General features: G+C 50.8%; 1 protein-coding gene across 1 annotated transcript in view; it reads right to left on the bottom strand.

The window, feature by feature from the left end:
• The window catches only part of LOC8051359 (ATP-binding cassette sub-family A member 7), a 60,819-nt gene that overhangs the window by 10,468 nt on the left and 26,850 nt on the right, over positions 1-23,501 (bottom strand). Inside the window, exons 20-39 of the mRNA XM_029990549.4 lie at positions 22,787-22,918; positions 22,591-22,730; positions 20,967-21,104; positions 18,851-19,011; positions 18,749-18,797; positions 17,325-17,515; positions 16,033-16,081; positions 15,836-15,973; positions 12,929-12,955; positions 12,150-12,280; positions 11,685-11,812; positions 11,531-11,632; positions 9,707-9,934; positions 8,931-9,093; positions 8,097-8,266; positions 7,419-7,596; positions 7,099-7,214; positions 5,786-6,054; positions 2,026-2,155; positions 1,280-1,406 (exon numbers count right to left, since the gene is read on the bottom strand). Of these exons, the coding sequence (XP_029846409.3) occupies positions 1,280-1,406; positions 2,026-2,155; positions 5,786-6,054; positions 7,099-7,214; positions 7,419-7,596; positions 8,097-8,266; positions 8,931-9,093; positions 9,707-9,934; positions 11,531-11,632; positions 11,685-11,812; positions 12,150-12,280; positions 12,929-12,955; positions 15,836-15,973; positions 16,033-16,081; positions 17,325-17,515; positions 18,749-18,797; positions 18,851-19,011; positions 20,967-21,104; positions 22,591-22,730; positions 22,787-22,918 (2,767 nt within the window). The remainder of the gene's footprint in view (positions 1-1,279; positions 1,407-2,025; positions 2,156-5,785; positions 6,055-7,098; positions 7,215-7,418; positions 7,597-8,096; positions 8,267-8,930; positions 9,094-9,706; positions 9,935-11,530; positions 11,633-11,684; positions 11,813-12,149; positions 12,281-12,928; positions 12,956-15,835; positions 15,974-16,032; positions 16,082-17,324; positions 17,516-18,748; positions 18,798-18,850; positions 19,012-20,966; positions 21,105-22,590; positions 22,731-22,786; positions 22,919-23,501) is intronic.

The raw sequence follows: 23,501 nt of genomic DNA, 5'->3' as shown, positions 1-23,501 counted from the left end.
CAATTCTGCTTGTGTTGCTTCCCATATATCCACACCATATCAACCGCAATGTCAGTACAAAGTGAGATGAAGGCGCTTTGCATGGTCCTGCCGCGCAGTCTGCGGCGTGGGGGGGAGGGGGGGGTTGCAATATGGGTGTTCGCGGAACCCACGAGACTAGCTCGTGGAATCCGTGTTCCTTGGAACTCAGTTTGAGAACCCCTGGTCTAGAAATTGTGCGTGTCCGTGAAAGTGAAAAAACCTTTAAATCCTACCGACCGTTCTATCCTGTTTTCAAAGGTTAACAAAAGCTTCAAAAATAATTTTGGGCACCGCGCTGTTGCACAAGCATTTTCGAATTTTCGCTGTTTACAGTCTTCCTTTTTTAGCTTTTAGGCATTAAGTTTTCGAACTTTTTTTTCTGTTTTTCGAGTTTCTACAGTTTTCAGTTGGGCTTTCACTGTCCAGAGAGTAAACCACAAAAAACACTTGCCACAATTATTAGTTTGGGAGCAATAATCCCAATAAGCTTAACAAAATATTACAAAAAAAGGACTTCTTTTTTTCTACAAAACTGACAAATTTTATTGATAATAAATTGGTGTATATGTTACGCAGGATTCGACGCCCCTATATAAAAAAGAATAAAAAAATCGGTGAGCTTTTCTCCGCATGTGCTCATTGGCCAGTGAGCTTTAATCTGCATCCGCCGGTTTTGCAGTAAGCTTTTCTCTGGTGAGCTTTTCTCTGGGATTCGTTGCAAGATGGTCATTCGTCTGTTTGCATCGCTGACATTTGCTTACGTGCCAGCGGTGCTCAAGAGCCGCACGGGTGCCATTTGTGACAGTTGCGAGTCTGAGAAGCGACCTTTTGAGTGGTAGGCATGGTGATAGGAGATCACCTTGGTATCTTTTTGTGCTATTGCAAACTGTTTTAGCAAGCAGGATGACGGAAGGCACTTTGTGCCCGATCTGTCGGGCACAGTACAAGACAGTGACAAGTGGCAACGTTGATTCTATGCACCAATATGACTAGAGGACTGGTGGGAAGAGAGAGAGGCACCATAGCAACAGTGCTTAACTTTCTATTATTTTTTTTTGTCTTTTTTGGTTAATATAGTTTCTTAGACTGTAATCGTCCGATACCGAGGGTTCAGCCACCATAACCTAATCTAATCTTGTCTAACCAATGGCTCAAGTGTTGTTACTCTATAAAGCGTAGCATGTTTAGTGGCTCTAGAAGTTAGGGGGGAGGTTTAAAGAGGTTTGAAAGCGGCGCGAGTGAGGTGTGGCCGACCCACCTTGGTGAGGCCCTCCACTTTCAGGACGGAGTCGTCCGCTTGTCCCGAGAGGACGCGGGCTCGCTCCCGCACCACGTCCTCGTCCTCGTCTGAGAGCTCCCTGTTGTTCGGGGCCACCGTCGGCTGTCTGCGGGCAACCGAATCGTCACGTGCCGACCCTACGAGAGCAGTCCTCGCCCGGCGCTCCGTCGCATGGGCAACCCGCTTTTGTCGTCGTTGCCCAAAGCCCGCAAAACCACCTTAGAGCGACACTATGGCGCCCGGAGCGCATTTCCAACCGGTGTGTATACCGTGTCCTCAGATGAGGCCCCTCCATTATGACATCATATAAGCATCACCTTGTTGCCTGTCCAAATCCTCGATACAATGGCACAGCGGCAAATGTGGATGCAACAGACCCACGTTATGATATAGTTCGCTCTCAGCTCGACTGTCCATGAAAGCATCTGCAGCCCGGAGATGGGATGCTGTAGCGACGGCGACACTTTCTTTTGCTCATAATTTTTGGCGCAACTTCTGCGACCAACCGCTAGAATTGCGACATCCGAAAGACTGACAAACCTGCTCCTGCGGCGTAATTTGCTGCCGTTTTGAGAGTACTTTTGACGCGGCACGGGACGCTAAACGTGCTGGTCGGTCGCGTGTTACAGGCGCCGACGCTGCTGGAGCGCCCCGTGAAAGTATGACACGCGGGAACAACTGGACGGCGCGAGGTTGAGAGAATGGATGGCTGCTGGGACACTCACTTCCTGGCCAGGAAGAAGCCATGTTGGAGCAACAGGGTGAACGGGAAGAAGACCAGGCCCTGGCAGGCCAGGCCCACTAGGTTCTGGCCCAGGAAGTCCCACTCCAGGGGGTGCCTCAAGGCCTGCAGGCCTGCGGCGCATCACGCGAGGCGCAACAACGAGGAACGACCGTCAGCGACAGGCCCAGGGGCGCCGCTTTTAGTAAAGCCTGGGCAACGAGATTTTCTTTTCAGCTGCTTGGGCAATTTCTGCAGCACGCGTCGGAATAAAAACGAACGCTTGTGGGCGGCGGTCTTTTTTGAGACGTGTGGCCGTGGAAAGCACGCCATCTGAAGCCACTCAGCACCCTAGAGGAGCAAATAGCAGGCGGCCCATGTCCGTGCTACACACAATGCGGAGATTTGGAGCGATTGCCGGAGGGACTGAGGCACTCAGACGTTGGCGTACGTCGCGAGCAAGGGGTGGTGTAAAAACTGGATGTCCCATAACATTAGCCATACAAAATTGATGCCTGGATGTAGTGAACTGAAATATTCACTGACCACATATTTTAGGCTGGCCTTACCTCAAGAACTCAAGCAACCCCGTTTCTCAGAAAAATAAAAACAAGATCCTCAAAAACACAAACGCAGGACGCTGACGATGATGGCCCAGTCGTGCCGAGAAAGCCGACGTGGCTTGCAAAAGACATGCACGATGGTGATGAAATTAATGAATAATCTATATATGGTTCTGCAGACTTCCTACCGAGGCATCGCTTAAATGTGTCATCTCGATTGTGCTTTCAATAACCTGGGCACCACCTTTCAATAGAAGCACCCCATTTTATGCAAGAATTATGTAAAATTAAGAGACAAACCATCTTGAGATGAAATGTGCTGGTCAAAAGCTTAGCAGCAAAATATTTTAAGCACAGATGGACAGATGGTAGTAGCTATGCTCTTATTGGTATTGGGCAGAACTAAAACAATTTGAGGGTGACCTAAGACATGTATACCATAACGTTATGCAGTACTACCGGTTTCAGCATGAAGAACGAATGCCTTCATACAGTCTCTACCGACGAAACATAGCAAAAGCAATGAAATGCCCAGACGAGTCGTCCATGTGCGACACGGACACATTTTCTATTGTCCGACATACAAACTATCTGGGCAAGCTATACTCCGTTTCAGCTTAAGTTCACAAGCAGCCGACGCTACAAGGTAATGGGACCAATCAAGCAGCGTCAAAAGTGCAAGTCACTAGGTTGATCATAATGTAAAAACAGCGCAAACAAACACGGACAACTTTGTCCGTGTTTGTTTGCACTGTTTTTACATTATGGTCAACGAATACCAACTAGCCCAACTCTCAACATTAATTAAGTCACTAGGTCTTTTTTGTTTACGATTGGTTCAGTGACGATAGAACACGTACGGAAACATGACAAACACCATGATGGTGCGCTTTTGACACATTCTGATTGGTTCGACCAGCTCGCCCTACATGAACGCTGGCTTCATCTGGACTTGAGGTGAAACGAAGTATAGTAGAGGTGTGTTTCTAACATCCGTGACCAAGTACCCTCTGCTAGGTATATGTTTCACACCTCACAATCTATGAAATATGCTTGTATGTAGATGCCACATTTTCTACGCACAAACTGCCTTAAAAAATATTCGGCAGAGACACTTAAGACTGCTTATGTGTAGAAATGCCAAAGCATTCCTACATGCAGCACATTCCTAGAAGAAGCACGCCACGTCTTCCTTTATCACACAGTGCACCGGCTGTGACATCACACTCCCACACTGAGCAGACGCAGCGCCCCCTCCGGCTTCACGGCTTCCGTGGCGATGCATCTGCGTGGCTGTGCTTTTCTTTGTGTTTTATTTCTGAGGCACGTCTGCTTTGACCTTGAGCACCTGGCCGGCTTCCGTGACGAAGCATCTAATATGACGTGTCGGAGCCAATGAGAATTCCGCTTGTGGGTGCCGTTTTTCTGCTACAGACGGCTACAGACAACGCCCGCTTCGCTCCATGGAACCCCCAGTTAATGCATTCGCATTAAAACTTGCACCATTCGACACCAGCTAATCCGCTAATAGAAGAGATATAAAAAATCTCATTAATAGCATATTCCAAACAAATGCAATAAAAAATCTGTTTCAACCACTTCCCCGAGTGGCAGATACATGCCCCTCATAAGATCGTGGCCAAAAGGCAGACCAAAAAGTCGGCTGCATGTTCGGTCCTTCTGCCAAATGAGTTTAAATGCGGTAGCTTTATAGGGTGGGAGGTGCTCTTTGTTCGGGTGGTGCCTAGGACAGGATGACCCTTAGTCTTTCAGTGCCTATGGTGGGCGGTGCTATCAGTTTAGGTGGTGCCAAGGGCAGGGTTTTGTATGGAAATAGATTACGGCACACCATTGTCTCTCTCTAATGCCGCACGTGCTTCCCTTCAGCACTACCCAGATACAAAGCCTTTATGCCGAATTTTCTGGGTCACCAAGAGAGGGCATGAGTATTTTTTTGCTTTTTCTACTCCTCCTCAATCCGCACGCTCTTTCTTGACCACCTGTTTCTGCTGCTTTCCTTCTTTCCTACCCCAACCCTCTCCACTCTGCACACTTTCTCAGACCACCTGCTTTGCTCCTCCCGTTCTTGCGTGCTGGGTTCGTAGCTCAGTCAGCAGCGCACTCGACTTCCACGCCCATGAACGGAGCTTGATCCTTGACACCGGTTACCGTTGCTTTTAAGACCGTATAAAATTACGGACTGACCGACCTACTCATTTCATGTTTATGCGGCTCTTGAGGTCGCTTCGCTCCATAAAGCTCCCGCTTTAATACGAATGTTTATCGGGAACTTTTAGCACAATCTAGTTTTGAAACAAGGAGCATCACGTTTCAAACAGAGAGAGTTCTCTGGCAGGAACCTTTGCCCGAGTAGAGAACAAATACCTTGCTCCCCTGGCAAAGCATGCCCACATTCAGTTTTTCTCAGCACGGCCGAGCTTGCGAGCCACCTGCGCCAAAACTTCACACAGTGCGTTAACCGTCTCACCCAGCGGGCCACCCACGCTCCAAAGTGCCGAGCCTCCAGTCACCGCGCCACGTTTAGGTGCCACTCATTCTATTACCCTTCCCCACTTCGTCTACTTCGGCTCCTACGGTGCGCCTTGTTGGCAGCTTTGGAATGCGTTCCAAGACTCTCTATCGGACAATAGAACGTCTTGACAGGCACTTTTGGAGCGGTGACCCAGAGGCAACGCGCGGAAGCGGAGACGGGCGGGGCTACGGTGCCTGGAACGCATCTCCGACTGGTGTGTCTAGCGTCCTACTCCGCCTGTGCATCGAAAGTGGTCCCAAAGTGCCGACAAATGATGTCACAAAAACCGGAGCATCATGCTGTGAGATGTCGCAATCCTGGCGGCTAAACGCACAAGTCCTGCCAAAAAGTATGAGTGAATGCGAGTGTTGCTGTCGTCGTGTTGTCCAAACTCCTGACTGCCGAAGCTTCCGTTGACTGCCATGCTGTAGAGCGGCCTGCAGCAGAACAGGCACCTGCCACATACACCACCGCCGCTGGGACGCCTCTAGGGTCGAGGTTGGCGACGGCACGACACTCGTGTGACATCATAGGGCAAAAATCGAGATGCCTCGATTTAGGAAACGGTTAACACACCAGCCGGGGACGCGTTTCAGGCATCGCCATCATCATCATCACCGGTCCCGCGATGGGTCATCGCGGGGCCGGTGGCTGCACCAGGGACTGACCGAAGCGTGCCAGGGCCTGCTGTGCCAGGTGGTTGGCAAACATGTCCATGAGGCCCCGACCCAGGCAGTACTGGGGCAGCACCAGGAAGGCCTTGCGCAGCACCCGGGACACTGCTCGCAACTCCTCGTCGTCGAACAGCTCCAGCACGTAGGTGGACACTGTGCTCACGAGGCCCACAAACACATTGAGGCACGCCAGGGCCACGAAAGCCGAGCTGGGCACCTCGAATGCAAACGAGGCCGGGTACATCAGCGGGATGCTCGACCACCTGCGTGACGTGAAAAAGCGCCCCTCTCGAGTCCGCCACACTGCTCACGAGCCCAGCCCAATCACACACTTGTGCTTGCTATGGACTGAGCTCTTGCGATGTCTTACAATGAGAGAACACTGACACGCCATCTATAAGGTGACCCTGGAACTGCACTTGATTAAAGCGAAGGTTTTGCGGTATACCGTAAAATACCGGGCAAGTGCCACTCAGAATTAAGAGATAATCGCAAAAAAATGGGGGATGGGCGCGCATTTGGTCATCAATATTACATATCAATGTAGTGTGCATATTTTCTCAGATCTTACAAAATTTGGGAATGGACGCTTAGCGTAGAATGGGCGGATGCGCGGTATTCTACGGTAAATGCACATACTATTTATACAAAATGGTCGTTCCTTCTATTGCCAAAAGCGAGCCAAGAAAAAAAGGATGACATACGAAAAAGAAAGGAAACTGAGTGTTCCACCCGATAGATCATGCTAGTCTGTCCTCCGGCTGTAATTTTAAGAGGTTTTACAGCACACAGTAGTAAGCGGTCACAAGTGTGTGAACGAGCCTTTAGAGGATGTTCTGCACGCTCATTCTACGCAGGCATGTAAATTATGCGCATGTACGGTAGAACCTTCCTTCTACGCCTATTGGCAAACCACGAAAAAAAGGTATGAATCAATGCTACGAACAGTTGATTATAGATGAAGCCGAAAGAGACCCTTGCACAGTTTATTTCTCTCGTATATTACGCGGAGTCACTCAATATCTTAGAGTAGACAAGTATCACAAATCCATTTGCAGACCCAGAGCAATACCGCAGGGTTGCTCCATATATCACAAGCTCGAAGTCGTACCCTAGAGACAGTTGATATTTCACAAACTCCGAGTCAAGTCGTGGAGTCCTTCAAACTCGCCCCCAATCACATCGTGAGTGAGTCCACCGTGGCATGCAAGGAGGTTCCACAGTGCTTCAAAATGCACAAGAAACCTCGTCCTGGTTTCTTCAGACTCGCAAAAACCTTCGTGTGAGACGTCCCGAGAGCCGCTCACCCGTAGAGCAGGAGCAGGAGCACCAGGCCCCCAATGTTTTCCGAGGACACATAGGCATCTTCCTTGAAGGCCAAGAAGATCAAGATGCACAGCAGGGCAGACACCGCATAGTTGCACTGCAAGGACACATGCACGCTTGCAACAGCCTGGACCTCAAGAGGTTGCTCTCGGAGGCACCCCACACACCACGGCTGGGAGTTGGACAGTGAGGAACTGACCAGTTGCAACGACGGTGCAAAAACGCAACCGTACAAACCGACTCTAGTGTCTCTAGCACCGAAGCAGCCTAAAAGGTGGGGCCTCTCCCAGCGTGCCCTCACCAGGTCCCAGGTGTAGGTGCCGACCCAGTAGAGGAGCGGCTTCATGCCGCTCACAAACTGCAGGTGCTGAGAGCCCGAGACACGGTCCTCGATCAGGAACATGACGAAGCTGGCCGGCACGAAGGACATGGCAAAGATCACGCAGGTGGCGTGCAGCAGGCTGAGGCCACCGCGCTTCCTGCGGTCGGCCGGGACACAAATTCTTTGTGTCAGTGGGAGAAAACGGGTCCTTGGACGGCCCGAGGGGCTTAGAAACCAGATGAGCGCTCGACCCTAAAGGCGCATGTATGTAGCGAGCCTCTTGAGGGTGCCTCAAAAAGGATCGTCATGCATGTGCGCCTTTCGGCAGAGTGCGTGCTTAAATCTGAAAAATTTCGGGCCGTTATTGAAGGTGCTTCCCAACAAAAAAACGCACACCATTCCGTATTGAGGTTAATGGGGTAAGCGGCATTCATTTCTCGGAGACTAAATTTGCCCCAAATGAGCCACTTCAAAGAGAGAGTGTGCCAAGCCCATCGAGACTAAAACGGCAGGCAAGCTACATGGACTGTATATTATCTGGTATTTTGTACTGTATAAACTTGGCATCCAATCTGGCCAAAATATCATTCTGCAGTATCTGTAAAATAAGAAAAAAAAAGAAGGCTAGAATGTTTGGATACAGGAGTGTGGGCTCACAGCAGCTCATCCTGCAGCTGTGCCCGAGTGAAATTCATGGGGTGGTTGACAACCGCAACACCATATGCCCCGGCGTCGGCACCGGGGGGTAGCTGGGCCCTCAGCAGCACGTTGTTCACCGCGTTCATGTAGGCCGCCGACGAGACCCAGCCTTCGTTGTTGAACCACACCTGCAGGAAAGAGGAGAGGGCCAGAGTCATCGCTTCATCCCCAACCTTCTCTAGGGCCACTGTATATGGAAGCTTTAGCTACCAGAGTAGCACTGCACTTTTCTTTGGGCTGCCTCTCGCTGCAATCGGTCACACGCGTCACCATGTCAAAGGGACGAGCTGGCTCGGTTCCCACAGCAATCAACAGAGCCGAACAAGGCCAATGACTGTTGAAGTAGCGTTCAAATATTTCGGAGCGCTGCTGGCATACCTGTCATCTGCTTCTTTTGTCTCTCAAATTGAGCAAAGCTCAAAGTGTCAGCGCACTTCCCCTTGTGCATCCAACATACGGTGAGCAAAGCACTCATAACTTCAGATATATGTTTGTGCCAGTATGCCAACCACGCATTTCGTGGCTTTCACGCAGTTTTACTGACTTTTACCGCTTTAATGAATGGTTAGAAAGATCAAATCAGCCACATATAATCAAAGGCCACCAGGCACCGCTCGGTTACCCCGATAACCTCCGGGACAAAAATGGAGATCACATTGGTGCTTCTGACGTTGCGCATCTAGGTCTATCTGAGTCGTGTTGCTACTTGGGCGGCCAAAGCTGTCATAAGAAGTGGCTATGACCTTCTCCGGCCCAGGGAGACACAATGCCGCGTCCCCCCCCCCCCCCCACCTTGACGTTGTGGCGCTGGTCGTCGTCTGCCTGCCTCAGGGCCCGCAGGGCGCCGCTCACATTCCAGCCTCGGGGCAGGCTGAGTTGGGACAGGGCCTCCTCCAGGGCACTCAAGTTCAACGGAGCCACGCTGCCACCCACCCCAAACTGGACCCCGCCAAACCTGCACGCACGGAAAGGAGAAACTTCCAACTGCGTCCCGACACACTGTCTTTTCTGGGCCACCAACGAGAGCGAAGCCCCTACTTTGAGGTGAGGAGCTGGTGCCCGAAACAAAAGTCTACAGGAGACTTCTGAGCGCTATTTGGGCATAAAAATATTAGTACAAATAAACCAATAAACTGAGTGCAATTAGACTTTTCACAAAGGTGTCTTTAGGTGGTACATTTATCATTTTTAATGAAACCCCCCCCAATCTAAAAAAAAAAAACTGTCTACCCATTCGTGCCTTTCCAGCTAAATTTAGCGGCGAAAGCGAAATGACGTGACCTAAACACCAACTCACTTCCCCCCTAAATTTAGCGAGAAAGCTGCCGTCATGTGACCTGACGTCGCGAGACCAGATTTCTACCAAGTCAGTTTCGCCGCACTATTCTGAGGCAAAATTCTTCAATATATACTCTTCTCCACTCCACAAAAACAACCGTTACATGTCTTCTAACCAAATTTAAACAATCACTCCTTAAACTCGGCATTTCACGCATTATAAAACTTCAAAGAAAAAGGTCACTGTCAATAAATTTTTTTTCCAGGTGCCAACAAGTGGGGGTGCATACCTGGTCATGTGGTAGGGCCTCCACGTACGGAGGAGCCAGTCGGAGACGTTGCGCCCCGTCACGTTGAGCAGGACGTCCCCGGTGACGCTGCGGAGGGCCGGCGGAGGGGGACCGCCCACGCCGGCGCTGCACTGCTGAGAGCCGCTGGAACAGCCGCACAGGCCCGGCTCTCCCGCCTCGTCGGCCCCCTCGGGCAACACCGGGGCGCCTGCCGGGACTTCGCACCTCCTGGAGACGCGAGGGACGGACGACGCTCACAGACAACTCTGACGGTAGTGACGGAGCCATTACGGTGTCTGCAACGACCGGCGTGTTTACCACATCCTCAATTTCCACCCGATGACGTCATACGAGTGTCACGTTGTCGCCAGCCGAGATGCTGGCGGTGTCAACAGCAGCAGTTGTGGATGTTGCAGACGCCTGTTCTGCTGCGGGTCCCTCTCCAGCTAGACAGTCCACGGAAGCTTATGCAGCCGGGAGTTGGGACGATGTGATGACAGCAACAACTGCATTTCTTCTTGCTTTTTTTCCTCCAAATTTTTATGCCCTACTGCCAGGATCGCAACGTTTGGCAGCATGACACATTGGTTTTCGTGACGTCGTTTATTGCCATTCTGGGAGGAATAGGACACTAAACATACCAGTCAGAGATGAGTTCCAGCACCGCACACCTACCGAACTCGTCGCGTGCCGTTTTTGCCAAGGCTTCGCGCTTCAAGCACCCTTGAGAGATTTTTATGAGCGTGAATTGGCTCGCTCTTTCCACTCCCTTCCTGGCCCTCTTCGGGCCCGTAAGTAAGACATTTTCGCGAGATGTGCTTTCACATCTCGTAAGCCGTGTGCGGCCACGATAATGAACGACCTCTACCACTTCCTTGCTAGTCTGCATGTAGACGAGTTAATAGCGTCATTTTAGGTGTTGGTGAAGCGCACACGTCTGAAAGTGGTTCCGTCGACAACGGAACAAGAGAAGCAGGATCGGGGACAGACTTGAGTTGCAAACACCCACGCTTACTTGGCTTTTTTCCCTTTCAAGAGTAACCCTAAAATAATTTTAAGAAGGAAGACGAAAGTATACCTCACACGAAACCACCGCATATTTCCTCACTTTCATTCAGAGCTTCGGCAAAGCACGTAGTAACTATTTGGAGAAGGATAGAGGTGAGCACTGATGAGCAGGCTTGAAACATACAGCGACACGCTCGAAGTGAACCGACGCGCATCAAAACACTTTTTGTCACAGTCACAAAAGAAATTTTATGTACGTCAATTATGTAGGCTATGACGAAGGCACCACTGCCAATTTTATGAAATAAATCAAGGCACTTGCCTCAAAATTCCCCAACTGTGAAAAGAAGGGAACGGAAAGCACAACGTGGAGGCATGCAACTCCAGCCGTTCTGCAAGTGCACGCACGTGGCAAGACGCCCATTCAACAATCGCGAGTACAGTGCCTGGAATGGGTCTTCGACCGTCTTATTTACTGTCCTACCCCGCCTTTGCATCGAAAGTGGGCCCAGAGTGGCAACAAACTGCGTCACGGGAGCTAAAGTGTCATGCTGTTAGATGCTGCGATCTTGGCGAATGGTCGTAGAAATGCCGGCGCTAAAGTCGCCGTTTTCCGTCGTGTGTCTGCCTTCTGTGGAACTTGCTGCAGAGGGACTTCCAGCAGAACTCCAGTTTGTGCATCCACTTCCGCGGCAGCACCACCCCCGGGCAACAGCACGACAGTTGTACGACGTCATCGGGCATTCAAGGACGCAGGAAACACGCCAGTCGGAGATCCGCTCCAGGCACCGTACTCGCACGACACAAGGGGGCTACCTGGGCGAGGACTCTTCTTGCACGCAGCGGTGTCCCAGGCCGGGCGGGGACAGCAGACTCTCCGTGTACTTGCGGGCCAGAGTGCTCGAGGGATCCTCGTTGCTGGAGGAGAGAGCGTCATAATGGCGGGGCCATGGGGGCCGGCGGGGCTCACCTGAAGAAGACGTAGTTTGGGGGCCCGTACACTTGGGGGCTCAGCTCCAGGGGGGGCTCCTCCGAAAGGGGCGGGACGACCAGCGTGCACACCAGGGCAAGCAGCACAAAAAGCGCCGGAAGTACTATCTGCGAGGCACAGGTGCCCACACGTCACGCACCTCTCGTCCAGCCACGCTTGCGGGGGCCGCAGTTCGATTTGTCGCGGGTTCGTTTGGCGAGGTCTCGATACAAAGTTTAATTTCTAAGAAAGTTGTCCAAGGGCCTCCCCACTTATGATGGAGTCGTGAATGACAATCCAATTCTGGTTTTAATTCCAAAACTTTCCCGCTTAGTCCTGATGTTCATCAAACCGTTCCATCAAGACATATTTGGGCAGTGGGAAGCACGACTTACCAGAGCGAACGATCCGCAGACTCACATACGCTTGAGTCACCCGGCATTCGAGTGCAACGTTGGGCCTCACCTCGCAGAAGAGTCCCCTGTAGTTGCGGGAGCTGCGCGTCAGGCGTCGCCGGTACATGGCCGCCAGTTGGCGCCGGTGCATGCCCGTCGCCACCCTCGATGCCACGGGTGCCCGGGGGGACTCCGCGTCACCTGCACATTTGGAAGACCCACCGCTTGAGCCAACTCCGGAACGCCGGCCGGTCATCCACCATGGTAGGCAAAGAAACCGAATGCAAACGAGCGGGCAGAAGCGGAATAGGAAGAAGTTTTGAGCAGGCAAGCTTGTTTACTCTCAGAGTTTTTGGATACTTTGCGCATGAGCGGAAGATCTGCTTCTGCATATTCTCTTACGACACAAAACCTGTTCCTTCCATTAGCTGTTTGAGCCAGTGTTAAGTAATGATAGACATAACACTCTGTAAACTTAGAGTGATGCACCATTAGGCTTAACTATGTACAAGGCACGATAAATGTCTGGTTCCCTCGAGGAGGCTCGAAGAAGAAGTCCATGGTCCCGCATGAGCACGTGAAAGAGCATTTGCAGATGCTCTCGTGCCCCGTGCACTAGCGCGCAACTTTTCAATGCATGACAGCCAGTTAAGCCGGCCTGCAGATGGTAATAAATCGGAAGCTTCTCGCTTAATTGGTAGCTCACGGTGAAATTCGCGACAAGTGAGGCCACGATCATAGGGCAAAGAAAGATCGCAAGGACGGCGTAGCCACAAGTGGCTTCACTGAGGCCCCCGTTTCGCAAAGGGACCCTGCACAGTGCATGCGAGTGGGCGTGGGTGCACTCACGACTGGGGTCCAGGTGCTGCCTGCAGGCTGTGCGGGCGGTCCGGGTCACACCATGCAACAGGAAGCGACGCCACGAGACACTAAGCATCACCAGAGCAAACAAACAACCAGACAAGACTAGCCAAGAAACGAAAAAAGCCCGACGGGCCACGCTACTGCCTTCGGAGAATGAGACGGAAAAACAAACATCCAAGCACGAGCCTACCCACTATGCTTTCTTCTACCGTAAAGTTCCGAGAGAATCCCCCCGAGAGATCGCCCATCCCGTTTTTCTGGCTAAATATCTGCAACATTAAAATTCCAAAACATTGCCCCCCACCGTATTCCCGTCGGACATCACGTGACGTCCAACGTGAATCGCATCAACTGTGCAATTTGATTTGCAGTACCGGCACGTCTGACAAGCGAGTTCATAGCGGCTTCCCGCGTTTTTGTCCGCAATCTGGGCACGCGATATCGGCTCCCGTAACACGCAAGTTGTTTACCGCGTGTATGTTGCACCGTCAAATGTGAATCTGCTGTGTCCGGAATCTGCGGTATCCATTCCCGTGACATAAAGTCTCTAGCGGATTCCCGCGTTTTTGGCCGCAACCTCGATTCCAAGCGAGTTGGTCCCGCGTGTGCGCGATATTAGTTCCCGCATCACGTGGTTTGTACATGGTGCCAAAGTGCTTATCATTAATTTTTAATAAAGTTTTGCTGTGGCATCCCCAAAAATAGCCCACCCCATGTTCTTCACCATTTATCTCTTCATTTGGGGTCGGCGTTCTTTCGTAACTTTACGGTATACCTTTTTTAGCGTTGTGCAAAATTCAAAATTTCGAATAGTAGTTTCGAATAACAACTATTTCATATTCGCTTCAAGATGCACTGCAATATTTGTATTTTTCTAAGTGTTGATAGCAGCGGGTTAGCCTGGTTGAGTGCACTTCTTACCGAGCATGGGTGCACTGTTGAAAAGCAACACCCATGAAAGTGAGCTCCTTGGGTGTTGCTTCTCCGCAGTGCACCGGTGCTCAATATGAAGGCACTCGGCGGAATAGCCCGCCACGATCAACACTTGGAGAAGTATGAATATCGCAATTGCGTGCTTGGGAGAAAAGCACACTTTCAGAATGGGATGGTGCACGTGTGTGCCAGGTGTATTAAAAACACCAACAAAAAAAGAAAACTTTGTGAATGTTGATATTTACATTGCAGTCTAATTTTCAAAATCAAACTGCGGCCGTTATGCAAGAATGTATATGTTAGGCAGAGATGCCCTGATAACCTGCATTCATCATTCGTGATTCTTTTTTCTTGAAATTGAAGAAAGGACATTTGCTTACAGCAAGATCTGTAAATCCACTCGATTAGGTGTAGCTGGACGTCTCTATATAGGTTTAATTTTATGTCAAATTCGTCGTTTACTTACCATCCCAAAGGCATCTAACTTTTTGAAAGCACAGCCTATAAATATACTTTGTGAGAAATCCTATTTACATACACAAATTGCAAACCTTACACAAGGTTTGCGATCAAGCAGACTGGACAGGGCCTGACCGTTGACTATGTGCTCAAAACATAAATCAAAGACATACATGCATAGAACAACCAAGGAGCGGAGTTCCGCTTTCATTTGTAAAACATTCAATAAAAGCGAGGCCAGATGTCTATCGATAATGCATAGGCTAACTACAGCAGCGATACAATTGTCCCGCATGGTTCACAAAGAGCTAGGCCTGATCCACGGGCCGGCACTTGCTGTACCCGTGGTGTCAGCCATCAAAACATCGTACCTGCACGACCTATTGCACTTGCCCAAGTCCTACGCTGACATCCAGGGGAAATAGAACCGGGCACACCTGGCGCACCGCCTTTTATAACTGATCGGCGAGAAGGTTTCTCACAGCCATTGACTGCCAGAGGGTACCGAAGTGCTCTCTATTGGTCAAAAGGGCAAACGGAGGTCAAGAGGCGACTTCGCTCTCCCGAATCGCCCCGCGGGCACGAAGCCACGGAGACTGGCTTCTAACTTGTGGCGCCTCGCGATTTAATGAGGCCCATAAGTTAGATTAAAATTAGCTTGTAAACGGACAAGTGGAAGATTGGGGAGAACCTCCTCAAGTTTAGCTGGGTTTTCATTTAAGCATGGTGCAACAATAGTGAAAGTCTTGGAGAAATTAACTATTTGATACTCGGTTAGCAAATATTCGACCAAATCCACTATTCGATTGAAATTCGCTTCAAACTCAAGACCTACTACACGTATATTCGCACATGACTACTTTTTGTAATAAAGACTGAAAAACCTTCCTTTTCATGATGCATGTTCTTTTGTCTACAGATGGTATCAGCTGCAACTGGTCCCCACTAAAACCTGGATCAAATTGTCCCAGTTCAACCGGTTTATTGCCCCGATTCCCAACTGCAACTGGGACCAGCAGCCACTGGGACTAGTTGCCACTGGGACCAGTTGCCATTGGGACCAGTTGCCACTGGGACCAGTTGCCATTGAGACCAGTTGTCACTGGGAATCTGGTCAATAAACCAGTTCAATTGGGACAAGTCAGACCGCAGCTGGAAATTTTCACCTATGTGTCATACATCAAAGCCTTTAACGGGACGACAGATGTGGGGGTGACAGGTCCAAGCTGCACTTCAATCGTCGTAACATTTATCGGGTGATCCGCATCTCTCGTGCCTCCCCCTCACGTCGCGATTCCTGGTGCATGCGGGACCGCCGTTCCTTCTTTGATGGGCAGCACGACAAGCTTGCGGGATGTCGACGGGCTGTGCAATGCAACTCCTTCCCCAGGACACTACTGCAGGAGCTGGCAAAAGCCATGAGCCCCAAGACTAGCACCGAGCCTCCACCTAACAAGGCACCGAGCGGGATCGAGAGAGCAAGCGAAGAGCGCTACCCACCTGCTTCCTCTTGGTCAGTGCCCTTTCTCGGCTTCCCCAGGGAGGCGCACCAGGCGATCAGGCTGCCCAGGGCCTCCTTCAGCTTGCTCCGAGGCGGCTCCAGGGACTCCCCACGGTCACCCGGGGCCGCCCCATCAACTGGGAAAGACGCTGTGCGGTGAGGACTTTGCTCGCTGCCCTCACTTACGTGAGCTCACCTTTCGGGTTGTCCCCAGCGCCGGTGCCTTGGGTGACCCTGAGGAACACCTGCGAGAATACCCTTTGGGTTGCGGGACACTCTGGCAGTTTCCAGACTCTCAAAGCGCCCTGCTCTGGCGAGCCATATCGTATTTGGCTCGCGAGTAAGCAGACGCGAGGTAGCCGATCTACTCCTACCTCCAACAAACATTTCCAAAACGCTTGGGATGCCAAAAAAAAAAAAAAAGGCTTCATAATTATTTGTAGTAAAAACCTCGGACGTAGCTTCGAATCGAGGCCCAAAATCGAGCCATAGTCAGATTATGTGGTAGTCAAAGGAGTCAAATTATTAGAGGGCAAGTTTTGTGCAATTTTCCCTTTCGAACATTACATTTCCAGGTCATCCAGAGGTTCAAGTGTGCTTAGCAGTTATATTTTCGATCGAATTACTAGGAAGCCCACTAAATATGTATAAAAGTTGTCCGTAACTGCATACTTTCTCTGTATTCCGAAAGCTCAGAAATATGCCGATCTCGTACGCCGAGCATTCGTCGGAGCAATCCAGCGCTTTTGCCTCGTTTTGTCGGGAGCCAATGCATTAGCGTGCTCGTACGCTTTCCTCGCACTGACATTACCGCGTACAATATGGCCAACACGGCATCTCTCATTTTGCAAAGGGGCCGGGCCTTAAAGGGTCAATAAAGGGAACGCCGCCTATTTCTTGAGATACCCAACTAACTATATTTTCTGAATCCCTAGCCTTTACCATCTCCAGAATGCTATTTAGTATCGCGAAATTCGGAATAGTTATAGTGAAACTGACAAATGAAGGTGATGCCAAAACCAACATTCAAATATGCCTGTACTTTTCAGTGCCGTGACGTCACTGGCAAGCATGCTTGCAGGTCGACAGGCAGTCTAAAGATGGAGCATGCCGAGCATTTGTTTTGTGCTGCTGCACGGGTGCAGGAGTGAGCTTCCAACGCATTCATTTGACCCAACGAAACTGCTTGTGATCAGTTGGGAACTAATTCTACACCCCAAAGAGCCAACTACCGCCTGCCACTGACGTCACCATTTCATTGATGCCTGCACTATTTGAAAAAAAAAGGTGACGATCAAAATTGTAAATTCAACAACTTCGCACAAAACATTATCTTGGCCTAATATTTCGATTACTAGTTCAGCTATGTTTGTTGGTGTGTGTATGGTCGAATTGCAGGCAAATTGGGGACCACGAAGAAAATGCCAGAGTACCCTTTTAAAGAGTGGTTAGACAGTCCGAGGGACCTGCCAGGGCCAAGCGGCGTACCTCCTCGAGGCTGGTGTCCGAGATGCCGTAGCCAGTGAGCCCCAGCCGGGGCAGCTGTGCGTCCAGCTGCTCGCAGAGTGCAGCCAGGGGGGCGCCGGGGGGCAGCCGGTAGCACAGGTCCGCCCCTTGGTGCGTGGCAGGCTCCACCCCCGGCCCCAGGTGCTGTCGCATCAGGCTGCTCAGGGCAGTTGCTGAGGGGACGGAGGGTGCAATTTTTACTGCCCCCATCGCGCCAAGAGTCGCGGTGCGGAGGTTGCCCGCGGGTGCCGCGGGTGCTCCATTTCTTTCCCGAAGAACACGAGCAGATGTCTGTCTATCCCATGCCTTTTTCTCGCTGTATACCCCCAGATATCCACGGTCTGGGTACAGCCAACTGCTCAATATTGAGTCCCCAATAAAGTGGTTCTCAACCGCTGATGTTTCAGGGGACCCCTTCTGAATTGGTCAAGTGATGAGGCACCATTGGAAGCTTACAATGAGTATTGTTTGAAGCAACCTTGAAGCTCGGAAATGGTGAATGATCAACCCTGCTCACTCGGCGCACATGGTTTGGACCATTTAGCTTGCTTCGTAAGACAGCTAGCATCAATGAAAAAAATAGTTTTATTGCTCGACCTGACTGACAATTGAGGGCATTGGGGACCCTAAGGAGGCCTTCAGGGACCCTAAAGGGTCTGCGGATCATTATTGGGGAACCACTGCCCTATTGTTTGAAAATGACAGGACAGAAAATTAATTCAGCAAGTGGCACCATTTTATCGAAACTGGCGGGTTTAGCTAGGGGTTGCAAATACGGTTTTTACGTCCTGGTCACAGATATTGCCGAAGCCTTCGTGGACATGAGCTCATTATGTTTCAATGTCATATATCCCCGCATTTAGGCACTTCCAGTGTGTGAGAGGGTTCTTTCCTCGAGCACAATGTTTTGAGCTCCCCGAAACTTGCCAAATTTATGGGTCGCGAATGTGTCTTCCATGCCACAAAGGCAAAAAGTTATGGATGCGGAAGCTAGAGGCTCAAAGTGACGCACATTCCAGAGGCGGAAGCGAACCGCTGAAAGCAGACCTCCAAAGGTGGTGAAACTTGTAGCCATCTCTTTTCCACAGTAACAAAGCTACTGGTCCGATTTCTTGTCAGTTGAATTCTTCCACATTGTGAATCTACTGTTAGTGACGGGCTAAGAGTTCAGGGGAAGGTCCTCCCACCTCTTTCAACTTTAGCAGAGCAAGTGCTGGAGAGGATGTGATCTCCTCTCCAGCATTTAATTTCCTCTCCGGCCTGAACTCCAACTTGTCACCAGCTACAGTGTCTTTACCAAACATGCTGGTTACCACCGTGAAAGCGGGCACATCTAAAACAATCCCACCCATGAACAAGATTAGTTTGTGGCGTAACCAAGGTGGTCCTTGCAGGTCCGTACTCACCAGTGTCGAAAGGGCCACCCAGCATGCCGTCCACGTGGGGGACCAGACCCTGCGCCGGGGAGGGGAGTCAGCCCTCCGGCAGGCAGAGGGCCGAAGCCTCACCTTGCCCCTGACCAGGGTGAGGTAGTAGCCGCTGCCGAAGCGCGTCTTGAGGAACATGGAGGAGCCGCAGCAGCGCAGCCGCCCCTCGGCGATCACCGCGATGCGGTCCCCCAAGAGGTCCGCCTCGTCCATGTGGTGCGTGCTCATGATCACCGTGCGCCCTGCGAGATCCCGCACGCTCTGAGACACCCGGGCAGACTGACCCCCCAGAGTTGCTTGAAACACTTCTCAGACTGGTGTGTCGTCGTAATCCACCCAGGCGTTGAGTGGTTCATAAGACAGATGACCTCACAAAAGCCGGAGTGTCGTGCTGTCGAATGTCACCATCCTGGCGGTTGGTCGTACAAGTTCCAGCAAAAAGAAATGAGCGAGCCTGAGTGTCGCTATCGTCACGGCGTTCCAACTTCTGGCTGGCGGAGCTTCCGAGGACTGTCGAGCTGTGGGGCGACCGGCGGCAGAACGGTCGTCTGCCACATCTGCCACTGTCGCCGTAACGCCGCCAGGATTGGGGCCAGCGACAGCATGACACTTCTATAACGTCAACGGGCGGAAATCGAGGAACCACTTTTTACGACTTGGTAAACGCACCAGTCGGAGATGTGCTCCAGGCATCGCATTGGTGACAAGACCCCTTTACGCGCTAAACTTCAGAGCGTTACAGTCAAGCCCAGTTATATTACACTCGAGTATTTCAAATTATTGTTTATATCAAACAGTCCAAATATCTCCTTTAAAATCACATGTAGTATTACAGGAGTGTTTCCCGCAATCCGAATGCGCCGGTGATGAGCACATCACTTGCGCTGCGGGGCTGGCAGACCACCAAACCAGCATACACGCGGTGAGATACGCAGCAAAAGAACAGTTGTAAAAAAAAAAAAAGGTGGAGAATAGCAAAAGCAAGACGAAGGGGAAGGGCACACGCGCGCCCGTAGAGAGAGCAGTCGGTACAGTAGCTTGCGCCCTTGCGCCGAACACTGCTGATGCTGCGCGACTCCCTAACCCCAAAATAAAATGAGCAAAAAAAAAAAAGTCTTCCACAAGTCGAGTGTGTCGACAACAACAGCTGTGCAGTAGCACTTCCAACGCCTTATCTTTCTTTACCTTTTTCTTTTGCCGTAATTGCTTTGCCCGTTTCTTCTTCTTCTTTTTTTTTGCTGCCTGAATTTAGTGAGCCTTTTGTTTCGTTGCTTGCCTAATTTTTTTTATGATTCATTTTTATGCGTCTCACTTTTCCATTTTTCATTTCATTTTTTAAAAATTATTTTTGTGTTTTGTCACTATGCTGTGTGGAGGTCCCGGCTTGGCGCGCATGTAAGCGCGGCAGTGTTTCCAGTCTCTGGAAACTATGCTCTACTGTATTTAGCAACTCTTGATGCTCTTTTTGGTAAGCTCCCGTTTGTCGCGACCTTCGGTATTAGCAGAGACGGCAGGAAATTTCAACTCGACTTGAATTTAACATTTTTTGTATATAAAATTGTTGATATATCAAGCTATTTTACGATTCAATTTGAATTCAATATATCCGGGTTCAACTGTAAAACTGTGAAAAAAAGATATATGAAAAATACAGCCGTTTCTTCCAATGGTCTGCTAGAAATCGTTTAGAAAAAGAACCTCTTCGCACTCGTACATACAGGTGGTTTACGCCTGCGAGGGTACAAATTGTGTAGGCGTGTATTGATCGAGAGAAGCGACTGTACGAAGCTGGCGCCGCCGGCGCTGAAAATGAATGTCATGCCGCTGGTGTTACGGAAGAGCATTCATTGAACACATACAGAACCATACAAACACGAACACATACTTTCAGCATTTGGGTCTCCCCCATTGTGGTCTTGTTCTCAACCCCCCCCCCCCCCCCCCCCCCAAAAAAAAACAAACTTACAGAAACATTACTGCGAGAAAAAAAATTTAATAGCTGGCTTGGCCTGCTTTATAGATTTGAAAGCAAGGTATGTGCCCGGCCCAGGCCCTTTACAAATGAAACCGTGAAGCTCGAGCTCGGTCCGTGGGCTGACCCATATTCGTACAGACCTCAACACCGAGCGACCAGCCGAACGGCCCAGGCCTTGATATGCAATAGCACGGCCCCTGGAGCCACGCGCGACCGACTCACCATCTCTGAGCCTGAGCAGGAGGTCCCAGATGGAGCGGCGGGCGTGGGGGTCCACACCGGCAGTGGGCTCGTCCAACAGCACCGTGCGGCTGCCCCCGACAAAAGCCAGGGACACCGATAGCTTGCGGCGCAGGCCCCCTGCACGAGCGGCCGGCATCATAGACGCGTGTCAAACACAGATGAACGGAAGGCCCGTCCACAGTCACAACCCGTCCGAGCTGACCAAAGCCATCCTCTCCACATGTGGGAGACGGTGCCCGCGAAGGCGAGATGAAGCGGTTGTATATTCGACAAAGCTCCACCCCAGAGAGTAGCATTTCCTTTAGTAGGTGCAGTCACTGACAAAGAGAGAAAGGCAGGGAGTCTCTTTCGAACGCCTCCAGCCTGCGCGTCTGGCCTTCCATCACGCTTCGACTGTGCTTGAGCACTCCAAGCACAAAAAAACACCGAAGCGTCGTCGAACGTAGGAAGCTCTAGGGGCGGGACAACTGAAGCACCTCTCTGCCATTTTCATGTTGTCGTTGACTATAGCAAAGGACGGCCATCGATTCTTTTTGTGCCGTAGCACGTTCGGTAGTTGAGAGTCGACAAAAACGGCATGCGCTTCCAACTGTTCACCTCCCCATCTCAAAGGCAGAGTCCTCCTTCCCAAAGAACCGGAATATTTCAAAGGGCTATAGCAAAGGCAGGTATTGCGAATACTAGCAGACGCCGCTGCATTGGGATAGCCGTTGGACCCTCCATGCAAAAAGCGGATGAACTCGCTCGCCGTATAGAGGCGTCGAAAGCCTAGCACGTGGAACGGCGTGGGTAATGCAAATGCACCCAGGCTCTAGCGAGGCGTTTCAAACAGGAGCTACGCCGAGAGCACAACCACTGTATATGGCAGCTTTAGCCACCAGAGTAGCGACACAAAGCGAAAAGACCTAGATGCACAACGTCAGAAGCACCGTAGTTATCTCCATTTTGGACCTGGAGGTTACCACGGCAACCGAGCTGCTAGCGGTGCCTGGCGACTTCATTATTGGTTTATTTTACCTCTCTACCTGTTCATTAAAATGCAATAAAAGTCTGTAAAAGCGACTACAAGCCACATAAAAGAGTGGTTGGCATACCGGCACGGGCATATCTAAAGTTTAAAGTGCCCCACTTACCGTATGCTCACTGCACGCAGAAACGCGCACTGATAACGGACAATGCTACTTGAGAAATAAAAGCAGACGACAGGTATGTGGGCAGCGCTCCGAAATAATCGACAGCAACTTCGGCAAATGTCGGCCTCGTTCGGCTCTGTCGGTTGCTATGGAAACAGAGCTAGCTCGACCCATTGCTACAATACCGCGCGTCCAATCGCGGCGAGAGGCGGCACTAGGAAAAGCATAGCGCTACGCTGGCTGCTAAAGCTGCCACGTACACAGTGGCATTAGAACCAAAGTCTAAAGGGGCCACAATTTAATGTAAGGAATACGGGGGAGAGGATAGAAAATCACGCTCGACCCTAAACCCCCCCCCGTTTCCCCTTCCCCCCTCTTCAGAATAGTTCCGACAGCTCTGTACATACGGTGGCTCTGGTCAGGAAAAGAACCCAAGGGCCAACGCAGCCAATGTCCTGCAAGTGACCCACCGGAGAGCTGTCCCGGGAACTGGTGCCTCCTGTGCTCGAGGGACAGGTCCCGCAGGAAAGCATCTGCCTCCCGGGCCGCTTCCTTCTTCCCGAGGCCCTTGAGCCGGCCAAAGAACCACAGGTGCTCGGCCACCGTCAGGCTGCAGCAAGAAGGGCACTCAGGGGCCGTCCCACGCCCCAAAGAGGGGGCACCCACTCGTCGAAGAGGACGTTGTGCTGTGGGCAGGTGCCCAGGCTCCGACGGATTGCGTCCATCTCGCTGCGCACGTCCCGGCCGCAGATGAAAGCCGTGCCGCTCGTCGGGGGGTACAGCCCTGTCAGGATCGACCTGGCCACCAGAGACGTTTCTATTTTGGCACGCATCCAGGTGCAGTGGAGTTCCAAAGAAAATGTGCATGCAATTACTAAATAGGGTTGGTCCTCACTTTGGTGGCTTCTGTGTGTGACAGCATACGGTCGAGATCATCCATAACGAACACGGGTACGGCAAATATGATAATCTAAATCGAACGTCCAAAACGTTCTAACAAAGATGTGCATAAAAGGTACTGCCATAACAAACGACTGTTCAAAGGCATCGAAGTCCCTTACTATGCGCGCCTCTTGAAAATAAGCGAGCAACTGCCTAGTTTTCGAAAAGGGAAAAGAAAATTCCCAATGCACTAAGAGCAAAAAACAGAGCATAGAGAAGCACAAATGGAGAAAAAGAGAGGGATGAAATGAAAAGACAAGGTTAAGACGTATGTTGAAGAGTGCTTCTTAACACGCTGTTATCCTCTTGCAGGTGATCAGTTTTTACCTTGCGATTTGAACGACTGTTTGTAGAAAACTTGATGTTTCCTCCATTAGCCCGCATAAAGCGTTATCCGTACTTATGTTTCACGGATCATACTTTTTTTTGCAATTTGTCG

The sequence above is a fragment of the Ixodes scapularis genome, unplaced genomic scaffold (genome assembly GCF_016920785.2).
Source record: "Ixodes scapularis isolate PalLabHiFi unplaced genomic scaffold, ASM1692078v2 PGA_scaffold12__126_contigs__length_90152505, whole genome shotgun sequence".
Taxonomy (NCBI): domain Eukaryota; kingdom Metazoa; phylum Arthropoda; class Arachnida; order Ixodida; family Ixodidae; genus Ixodes; species Ixodes scapularis.
Note: the sequence above shows the minus strand (reverse complement) of the source record. Positions and strands in the feature narration are given on the sequence as shown.